This window comes from Triticum dicoccoides, chromosome 5B, assembly GCF_002162155.2.
Source record: "Triticum dicoccoides isolate Atlit2015 ecotype Zavitan chromosome 5B, WEW_v2.0, whole genome shotgun sequence".
Classification (NCBI taxonomy): domain Eukaryota; kingdom Viridiplantae; phylum Streptophyta; class Magnoliopsida; order Poales; family Poaceae; genus Triticum; species Triticum dicoccoides.
In genome coordinates this window covers 150,215,750-150,227,041 of record NC_041389.1, presented here as the reverse complement: position 1 = coordinate 150,227,041, position 11,292 = coordinate 150,215,750, and the positions used below count along the sequence as shown (strand labels likewise).

At 42.0% G+C, this 11,292-nt stretch overlaps 1 protein-coding gene across 3 annotated transcripts in view; it reads left to right on the top strand.

Annotated features, from left to right (window-relative positions):
- Positions 1-261: 261 nt before the first annotated feature.
- Positions 262-11,292, top strand: part of LOC119307929 (phosphoglucomutase-like) — a 14,240-nt gene continuing 3,209 nt past the window's right edge. Inside the window, exons 1-8 of one of the 3 annotated variants that reach the window (XM_037584025.1) lie at positions 262-376; positions 1,682-1,903; positions 2,114-2,180; positions 3,307-3,490; positions 4,313-4,365; positions 5,365-5,453; positions 8,620-8,844; positions 9,875-9,939. In XM_037584025.1, the coding sequence (XP_037439922.1) occupies positions 370-376; positions 1,682-1,903; positions 2,114-2,180; positions 3,307-3,490; positions 4,313-4,365; positions 5,365-5,453; positions 8,620-8,844; positions 9,875-9,939 (912 nt within the window). In that variant the 5' untranslated portion in view covers positions 262-369. Of the gene's footprint in view, positions 377-1,681; positions 1,941-2,113; positions 2,181-3,306; positions 3,491-4,312; positions 4,366-5,364; positions 5,454-8,619; positions 8,845-9,874; positions 9,940-11,292 lie in introns of those variants that run through there. The other 2 variants (XM_037584027.1, XM_037584026.1) reach the window with 2 other exon arrangements.

Below are 11,292 nucleotides of genomic sequence, written 5' to 3'. Positions count from 1 at the left end.
CCCAGTATATAAAAATAGGCTAAAAAACGCTCAATGCGGCAAATAACAGGCTGAAAATATGCGGTCCACCGTGCTAAACGGGCCAACGTGCCGGCCCGTTTACTAACTGGGCCGTGCCTGGGCCTGGGGGCGCAGCACGCGGGCCGGCACGGCACGGCCCGTATAGTAATCGTGCCCTGGCGGGCCGTGCCGGGCCAGGCACGATTACGATGGGCCGGGCCGTGCCGGCCGGGCCGGCCCGTTTGGCCAGGTATACTGCCTTCCTCCCCGCAGAAAAAAAACCCCTCTCTGCCCTCCACACCTCGTGCACGCCGTCCGAGCACACGCACAGCAAAGCCGGCTTCCCGCGAGCTCCTCCTCCTCACATCCATGGCCGGTCAGTGATTCGCATCCTCCTCCTTCCACTTCCACCCCGCACTACGTACAACACCTACTCTAGTTGATCCGCCCGATCGAATTGAACCGTATCCCGTGTTCGAATCCGTTGCCGCAAGCCCCGACCGGTCCGTGAAGGGCAGAAGCGTTGAGCCAGGGAAGCGCGGGCGGAATCCATGGCCGTAGAAAGGATTGCCGTTCGTTGTCCCGCGGTGTGTGGGGGATTCGTGGGCGTATTCGGAATAGAAGGGAGCCAGGTGAAGTTTCCGATTGGCCACCGCTTCTATTTTCCGACCGTAGAACGGGTGAAAATCCACGTCAGCCCAATGCGTTGTGCAAGAGAGAATAGATTAGTGGAATTAGGGGCATGGCGAAATTTCCTTGGGTTGATGAATGCAAGAATTGTTGGTTTTATCTGCTTGCCTCTTCGATCGGAGGACTAACTTTCGACAATCATAGTTATATCTGACTGAAATTTTAAACTGATTCAATCACTGCTTGTCAAACAAAGAAAATAAGAAACTTGAACGGCTGGTGAAATTCATTGATTTCATGGAAAACCACCGTGGATGAAGACTGGCAGCAAAATTTAGGGCCTTTCTTTTTGCTGGCAGCTCTCTGTGGGTATATTCGGGCCCAGAAAGATCCATATGGACCATATTTCGTGGTGTTATGATAGTTATTGTTAAGCATTGTATTTCGAGATTCAGCTAGTGGTTCATGTGAGCTGTCAATATGTTATGATGTTTCATCTCACCAAATAATATTCAGTTGTGGGTATGGTTGAAACAAAAAAGATGGAAAATATAAAAGATATTGTCCAAAGATGGAGTGTGTTTCATCAATGAGTCCTGATAGTTCGTTCCCCTAATGTCTAATACTTGCTTTTTAGCCAATATTGTTTTTATTCGAAGATGTTTCTAGTTCTCTGTGAATGAAATTCCACTTCCAGTTTTAAACTGAATGTTGGCTTCAAACAAAAATACAAAGTTTAATTGTTCCGTATTCAATCATCCTAATCTTATTCCTAGATATAAGCATTTTATCTTTCAAAATGAGAATTCTTCAATTCTTAGCCCGTGCATCCCTTCTTTAATTAGTTGCTAAATAGGTTCTGGAGTAATATATAGGGTATGGTTTCACACATGCCTATATTTTTGTAACATGTATTTAAGAAATGAGAGAGTACAAATATTTCTGTACATTTTGTGGAACAAAACTATGTTATAAATTCACCCTAATAAGCAATTGTCTTGTGCACTGTCATAAGAATAGAAGAAGCTGATAGATTTGGACATTTGTGCAGCATTATCAGCGAAGGTCATACAAAATGCATTCTTGGCACAAGATGGTCCACGGACTAGGCACAATCCAAGATATACCTGTGACTTTTGTGCCCTCAATACCCGCAGCATGCATTCCGTCCAGGGGTGTAGATTATCATTGGCTGATACTTCAGCCAAGTGGTTAAATACCACATCAACAGCATGGATTAGCTTCGGGAAACAAGGAAATATTAGCTGCAATGGTCTGTTCTAGGCTCTCAATGATCGTTATTAGTTTACGTAGGTTTTTTCTTTTTACCCGCTCAATATGGCGTGTCTGTCATATATTTCCTTGTTTACTGGTTTTTTCTTTTGTCAGATCATAGCTTGGTTACTGGTTTTAGATAGTTTCCGCTGTGCCATGTATGCTCATGTGAAATTCTGAAAACTTTCTTACATAACTTCCATTACAGCTACTCAAGGTGCCAGTGATGTCTTGTCCATTGACAAAGTTGATTTTCTCAAGCTACAAAATGGCAGGTATAACAAGGTTTCTACTTTGTATGATGCTCTCCTTGACATTGCATGCTCTTAATTCTTATAGTGAGACTGTAAAAAATAATTTTTTTTGCTGTATGCACGGTAACAAAACATGTACTTTATTTCCTTGGTGTTTTTCCAAAAGCAGTGAAAGCCAATGGCATGCATAAGCTTTTCAATCCCTTGTTCTTATTGAATATTTAATTTAGTTGCTTTAGTAGTTCACAGAAATGGCCAATTTAGTATTGTTGATATCTACATTTGCATGTCTACTCTGCCGTGTTTAGGCCATCTATTATGTAGACAAGATTCTTTATCCCAATCCTTGGTGAGAATCAATGCTTGTCAGTACTGTTTCTGTTAGTTCGCCTTTTAGCAGTAAGCAACTTTCGACACACATTTTTCTTAAAAAAGATAATCTGAACATATTGACCCAGCAAAGATCTGAGTACCCTATGGAAAACAGCTACATCTACATATATGTTGCAATACCGAAAAAGGCCTTCGCCCCGCTTTATAAATAAAGCAAACCGCCACAGAGCACACATACAGAGTCAAGTCCACACACACACACCCAAGTCTCACAACAAAGTACATAGGTTCTGCTGAGGGCACAGCTCAACAAGCCCAGAAAATAAAAAACAGAGCACGCCGGACGAAGATAGCGCCTAGTCTGGTTCTGGCGGCGGCGGCGGGGGCGGCGGCGACAGGCGGACGGCCATCGAGCGGAGGTCGGCGATGAAGGCTGAGATGGCGTCGCGGTCCAGGGGGCGGCTAAGCGGCCGCCAAAGCTGCAAGAAACCCGAGAGAATTCAGAGATGTTTTAGTATAGTCATATATCACGTTAAATACTCCCTCCATTTTTATATACAAGACCACTTCGTTTCTTGTGTCAAAATTTGACTTATAATTTTGGTCAACAGAATATGGGTTATATGTTGTCAAAAATATATTATTGAAAAGTTCTTTTAAATGTGCATCCAGTGACATATTTTTTATGACGTATGACTAAAATTTTGTTGGTAAAATTAATGGTCAAAGTTAAACATAAAAATATGAAGTGGCCTTGTATGATGTGCTACAATGAAAAATCAACTTCTTTTATACAGACTATTTTGTTTTACAGTGATATTCGTGGTGTTGCTATTGCTGGGGTTGAAGGTGAGCCTGTCAATCTCACGGAGCTTGTTGCTGAAGCTATAGCTACTGCATTTGCTGCATGGTTATTAAACAAGAAGAAAGCGGATGGCTTGAGACGTTTAAGAATCTCTGTTGGACATGATTCACGAATTTCTGCTCATAAATTGCAGGTGCCTGATTTTTACGCATTTAAAAAAAGGACCCGCAAGGTCCTGTGTGCATTTTTGTCAAATTTATTATTTCTAGTTATGAATTCTTAATTAAGCCATTATTAGACCAAAATCATGTTCCCACAAGTGGTAGTTTGGACTTTCCGGTCATTTCAAGCGTTAGCCGAGAAACTAGGGTAATTTGTGTCGAAGATATGGTGACCAATTTTTACCTTCAGCTCATTGGGTAGCTGGCATGCTGTTATTGTGTTTTTTTTTAGAGTACGCCTAGGCGTACCATATTTTTTATAGAAGGGCTGTTATTGTGTTGGAGGTGGACTTCTTACCACATGTTCGAGCTCTGGGAATTAATTGCGGATTGGGAGTACCGCCCCACGCACACTCTCCCTCTAATTTTTTTATTCAGGCAGGAACTGAAAGGTTGTGGAAGATTCTCCTGTAGTTGTATGCTATATTAATAGCTTTCTTGTTTATAACGGCAGTATATAAATTGTACTTTTTGAAGGACAGTATTTTAATTTTGAAATCCGAATAGAACCCAAATTGTAGATGTGCATGCTTAAATACTTACATCCTTAGTTGTTAAGTTTGAGTAGATAGCTCACATTTCCTTAAAAGCTTAAGGTTCTGGACGAACTATGATATCAGAGTTCAGAACATGTCTATCGCAATTTTAAGACAAATAATCATGCACGGCACACATTTAAGTATACGCCATAGGTGGATAGGCCTGATGGAGCCTAGACATCAGAGGAAGTAAGTCCATAAGTATCATTTGGATAATTATTTGACTATTGAATATTGAATAGTAATTGTTTTCAGAATGCAATTACTCATGGAATCACTGCTGCCGGACATGATGTTCTACAGTTTGGGTGAGTTCACTTCTTTTTTGCTTACATTCAAGTATACGGGATCTTTTGTGTTGTATAGACTCTAGCAGGGACTAAAGACGGAGACAATCTGAATTTTCTTATCATGTGAGATCTTTTTATACTTACAATCTGCACACATCCTTTTTCTATTGCAAGGGTAGACATCCATTATTGGAAGCTAGAAACTCACTTTCATACGTCCGTTCTTGGGAAGCTAGAAACTCACTTTTAACTGGTCCAAGGGGTTTGCCCGTTTGAGCTCTCCATAAATATGCGACTTCTCTGCTCTGACATGCCAACAAATATGAGTCGAATATCCAAGACAAAATTGGTCATTTACCAGTATATAAAACCCTTCCTGTCAGATACCACCAGAATAACTCCTTATTCATTCCATGCCATCCATTTTCAAATTGTGTTCATTGTTTGCAATCGCTCTCAACTTGCTGTCCAAGGCTGTTAAATCAAGAGAACGTCCATATTGCCCTTATGTGAAATGGTGAGCCGAGAATATGCCATCCAGTTGATCCAGCATTCCATGCATGTATGTGTCCATGTCTACTCTTGGACTATTGGTTATGCATTCAGCTACAGTTATTCAGGTTTATGCTATATGTCTATGCATCTACTAAAGTGTCAACAAAATTATATCGAATCTTCCCTGATGGCATGTTCTGCAAAAGAATGAACAATATGATTCATGTGGCATCCGTGCCTTATAAATTGCACAAGACAAATCCTCTTCCAGAGACAAGCACATAAGAAACCCATACCCGGCATGATTCCAGTTGAAGCGGCGCATGACCCTAGGAAAATGGACACTAGAGACAATTCCTTTTCCAGAGACAAGCACATAAGAAACCCATACCGGCATGACTTAAGAGCAGCCCTCGGACGACAAGCTAACTGTGATGAAAAATGATTAATAAAATTTGAAAATATGTTAAGTAGATGAGCAATACCCTTCTCAGTATTCAGTTCTGACAATGTGTTATATAGATTGGCTTCAACACCGGCAATGTTCAACAGTACACTTACCGAAGATGCGATAAATCATTGCCCAGCAGATGGAGGCATAATGATAACAGGTACTATTCCCAGTTTGGTATGCTCCATCACAATCAAGCATTTGTATATATCAGTAATCAATTCCTCTACCAACTATATGTATTGTTTACCTGCTGACACTATTTGACTATCTTTATCGCTCTTTATTTATTTGAAATTTACCCATCTCAGCAAGTGCGTATTCATGCAGTCGCAACTTTATCTGGCCCTTTGGTTTCTACCAGATTTTTTCTCTAACACTACTAACAGTGTAAACACGCCACGACTTCACCCTGAGATCTCTCCTAGTGCCGCTGTCCATTACCACATAGAAATCGCACACAAACACTTTGTTCTTTCAGGGCATACTGTTAGGAAATATGCAACATGTATTTCCTGGGGGCCAAAGGATAGTATATATACAATGTACAAGTGGAAAATATGCAGAAAGCCCCTTATGTCAAGGCTATATGGAAAATTAATATAACTCTTAACACCCCCCTCAAACTCTGGGTGGATCCACAACACTGAGTTTGGAGAGATAAAATCCATGGTGCGCTCGAGTCTGGGCCTTCGTACAGAAATCTGCCAACTGTAACTCGGAAGGCACATACTACAGAGTAGCCCGATCCTGCGCACCAGCGTGCACAAAAGAAGCATCAACACCAATATCCTTGGGGAGCTCATGCTTCACAGGGTCATGCACAATACTAATAGCACTTGTACTGTCTGACAAGGGCAGAGTAAGTGTAGTGACTGAAACACCAAACTCCTGAAGTAACCATCATAACCAAGTCAACCTCTGCCGTCAAAAGAATCATAGCTTGCAACTCAACCTCTGCACTCGAACGGGAAACTGCAGTTTGTTTCTTCGTCTTCCAGGCAATGAGAGAACCACCAAAAAAGTACAGTCAGCAGAAAGTGAATGGCGATCCGAAGGATCACTAGCCTACGTAGCATCCGAATGGGCCTAAAGTTGTGACAAACTGCAGTGGGGAAAGAAAAGACGGCGAGAGATCGTGCCACGAAGATATCGGAGAACACTGAGAAGGTGACTATAGTGAACCGAAGTGGGAGCAGAAACAAACTGATTCAAAATATGGACATGATAGGAGATATTCGGACGAGTGATAACTAGATAGACCCAGACTCCCAACAAGATGATGATGATGTGTCGGATCAGACAAGGGGTTACCATCGGAAGCACAGAGGTGAACATTGAGCTCCATGGGAGTCTAAATAGCGCGCTCATCAGTAAGAGCAGCACGAGCAAGGAAATCCTGGATATACTTTTCTTGGAAAATAAAGAAGCCATGAGAGGTAGAAGAAACCTCAGTCCCAAGAAAGTAGGGAAGATGGCCAAGATCAGACAAAACTGTTCACTAAGACGTGCTTTCACAAAGGCGATGTACTTAGAGTTGTCACTAGTGATCCGAATGAATAAGCATAAAACGAGATACGCTCCTAAGCCCCTTACTCACATATGTGGCTCTTGTGTGTTTTGCATATTCGCAAGCATCACATGTCAGCTCGCCCTTGCCTACTCCACACATAACATCCGGAAATATTCTGCTCATCTTATCAAAAGATGCCCCATCCTACAGTGATGGATCATCGCCTGCTTCTCCTTGTTCTCCATGGTCGCAGCACACACCAAGTCCGGCTGCACCTCCTGGTCCATGTACCAGAGCCCCCTACGCCTGGTGCCAGTCCCAACCGTCTGCTTCGTCTGTCGCTCCTGAATCTTGCAACCGAATTGGTCAAGGATCACACGACAGTCTATTTGATCAATGGGAGCACTGAAAGAGACCAAATTGACAGGAAAAGCTGGCACATATAAAACCGAGGATAGGGAGATGGTCGGAATGCACTTTACTCTACCAACAGGCTGTTTTGTGCCATCAGTAATTTGCATAGTGCCCGTGTGAGAAGGAGGATACTTATTGTAAGACTCGAACACGCAGGATTTGCCAGCAACATGCCTAGATGCTCCAGAGTCTAGAACCCATTCTGGACCATTCTCATTAGTAGCAACTAGCAAGAGATGTAATTTCCAGATTATCGTCATCAGTGGAGGCCCAGTGAGCACAGTCTCCATAGCGAGCATTCAAGCCTGCAGTTTGGAGCTGTGATATGAAAGCATGAAGCTCCTCCAACTCAGCCCTCAACTTAACGGTCTGAGCATCCTTCTCAAGTGTCGCCCCCTGGCTATTTCCTTGTCAGCCTGGATTTCCTCCACCTTCCTCTTGAGGCTCTCCAATTCCTTCACCAGTTTTGTCTTCTCAGCTTCTGCCAGACATGCTGTATTTCCCTTTTGGTTCACCCATCTTTGCTCAGGATAGTCAGCAGCAGCACAACACCAACACCTGCAATTCAGCCAGCCACCTTCGCCTGCAAGCAGCAACGAGCAGCCTCCACAGACTTCCTGCTAGCACGGCCTTCTCTCCTCTGCAAACAGCAGCAGCCGCAACACTAACAGCAACAGTGCAAAGAGCACCCTCTGCCTCACCAACAGCAAGCAGCAGCAACTGCAGTTCAGAACAGCAGCAGTTCGTCACCTTTCCTTTACCAATCTGCAGCAATCAGCAGCCAGCCGAACCTCCTCTGCTCCAGCAGCCGCACTCAAGTGCGAGCAGCAGCAATAGGACCCTTCTTCTCTCCCTTGGTGCAGCGCAGCAGCTCCTTTCTTCTTTCCTCTCCTACCAAGCTCGCCGCCTCCAGCTCGCCGGAACCAGCCAGCCGCCGCAGCTCCTCTCGCAGCGCCTTGCCAGTCGCCGTGACGCTCAGCTGCACGCGCGCGCACACACACAGCCATGCCAGCCCAGATGCGCCGCCACCTCCTCGCCAGACCCAGCCGCCGGCCGGTGACTAGGCCACCATTGCCGTCATCCCCGGCACCTCGCCTGCGTCTGATACCATGTTGAATCGGGCTCACCTTGTCCGTGGCTCTGTCGTGTGTGTGTGGCGGCTCACACTGGGAGACGACCTGCTGCTCCTTTCTTAAGATCTTGCCCTTGGGCTAGGCCACATGGGCCAAGAGGAGATGGGCCCCTGTCCCATACGACACCTTATATATCTAATGTGCATGTATCCTCATTCTGACAGAAATGATTTGCAACTTTGCACTAGTTTATAGATCATTTCTACTTCATTTCTTAAAGTTTTTTTAAATATAGTCTCACTAATTTTTTGGCTGGTTATGTACAGCGAGCCATTTACCCTACAATCGGAATGGTTTCAAGTTTTTTACAAGTGATGGTGGTCTAAATAAGACTGATATTAAAGATATATTGGAGCGGGCTTCTAAAGTATACGAGGAATCTGCACATTGTGGCAAACAAGAACAGACCGGTGTCGTGACTCATGTGGACTACATGTCAATTTATGCTTCTGATCTAGTGCAAGCAGTTCGTAAATCTGCTGGAAACAAAGGTGTTCATCATATGCTTATTTTATACTGCATTTTGATTCATTAGGCAATTTATACTCGGTCACATTTAGATTTCTTGCCTTTGCTTTGCATCTCTGATGGTTTTATTTCTGTCATCGGTTGATTTCTCATTGTCATTATGTCATACATAAATTTCACGCGTTCAATAAAAAAATATTTGCTGATGAATTTCACATTCTATTTATATTTTGTTTGGTCCTAGTTGCCGTGATGTCAACATATTTAATTATTAATATTATATGCTTTATTTATTACTCCCTCTGTAAAGAAATATAAGAGCGTTTAGATCACTAAAGTAGTGATCTAAACGCTCTTATATTTCTTTACGGAGGGAGTACTATCTTATACACCCTCCGTTTTTTTTATTTACTCTGCATATTAGCTTTTGTTTTAAGTCAAACTTTATAAACTTGGACCAAGTTTATAGGAAAAACTATAAAACATATACAATACAAAATCAATACCATTAGATTCAGCACTGAATATCTTTTCACATCATATAGATCTTTTATTGTAAATGCATACTATTTTCTATAAACTTGGTCAAACTTTATAAAGTTTGACTTCAGTCAAAGCTAATATGTGGAGTTAGGGATGCAAGGCGGCGCCTGAACCCAGCCCGCTTCATATGCAAAACTAGAAAAATCAGTTCCAGCTGAATTAGAGTGTGTTAGACTAATTTGTACTATTTGGCGGGTCTTTGCGGGACGCCGTTCTGCACCCCTATGTGGTGTAAATAAAAACATAAGGGGCATAAGTATTATTGTTTATTACAATCCACATTTCTCGGATTCATTACGCATGTCAATTTCTACTATTCATACCCTTTTATCTGCTCATTAGAAAGCTACTGGTTCATGTATCTCACATTCTATTTGTATTCGAATATGTGACTATTGGCTATGTAGAAGTTGATCTGATAGCAAACTGTGAAATGATTGAATATAAAAAAGATAAATATGAAGGAAAATGACTTTTTTTATGCTTGTATTTTTGTCCATTTGGTCTTAGAGAAACCATTGGAGGGACTGCACATAGTTGTTGATGCAGGGAATGGAGCAGGTGGCTTTTTTGTGGTATGTGTTTACTCCTACTTGTTCTGTAGCAGTATGATTTTTCAGTCCAGGTTTTTGTGTTGTGCATTCTATACCTTCAGCCAACTGGTCGACAAGTCTATTGAATATTTTTCTCAGTTTTCTCATGCAATATTATAGACACATTATTCTAATAGAAACAGAAATTTTGTTATTTCAACCTGATTGTTACTCCCATATAAGACAACAACAGATTATCCAAAACATTAAGTTTTCCAAATTTGAACTTAGCGTTCCAAAAACTTAAAGATGGTTTGGTTTTGAATTTATCCACTCAATTTGGCTGCCAGCAGAAACCGGATTTTTTTCCCAGGGCGAATATGAGCCCTGGTGAAATATTAGTTTTTTACTTCATATTATTAGAATATGTGCTTATGGCTGACTCAATGAACATAAATTTTTTATTTCGATAAATCTATCTGCCATGGGGCATGAATTTGGGTCTGGTGTGGTATGTAGTAATAACAGATTTTTTTTGTTGTGGGCTACCAGGTCCAGGTGGAGTCCAAACAGAGAGGAGTGCGCTAGCAGATTTGGTAGTCTAGGTGTTGAGATAGGAGTTCGTATTGATTACTAGAGAGGCCACTTGGGCCTAAGGGGTGATGAGCCAGGCCCATACCAATTAAACAAAACACAAAGTCTAATCCACCAATATTAAATTCCCAGTAAACATTTAGACTTGGTAAGGAAGTTTGTAAAGGTTTAAAGAGTTCATACCCTGTGATACCACGCCTTACATGCTCCCAACTTTAAAAACCCCCGCTTGTGCAGGGTCCGGGGAAGGGTCCGACCACTTTGGGTCTTTTGTATCCAACCTTTCCCTACGTTTCTGCCAGAGGCTGTTTCCAGGACTCGAACCCGTGACCTCATGGTCACAAGGCAACAGCTTTGCTGCAGCGCCAAATGCTCCCAACTTCCAAACAAATAAATTCGAATGTTAAAAATAATTCTATTTTTTTTTTGTGTGATTGGTCACAAGACATGTGTATACAATACCTAAAATTTTCAAATCCAAATTCAAAATACACATGGAGAAACAAAAAAGGACAAATCCAAATGTCAATAGTATCCTTTTTGTTTCTCCATTTGTACTTTGGATTTAATTTTTTTTGCAGATTGTAGCACATGTCTTGAAAGCATTCACAAAAAAATCCGAATTTTTTGAAACATTTAAACATACACAAGAAAACATTCTATGCAAAGTTTTAGGACTCAAATATGCAGTTTTATAGATTTGGGACTAACTTGACACACCTCCAATAGTTTTAGGACTTACGATGCATTTTACTCTTCTTAATATGTATGTCGTGCTTAACCCGTTTCCACAATTGCACC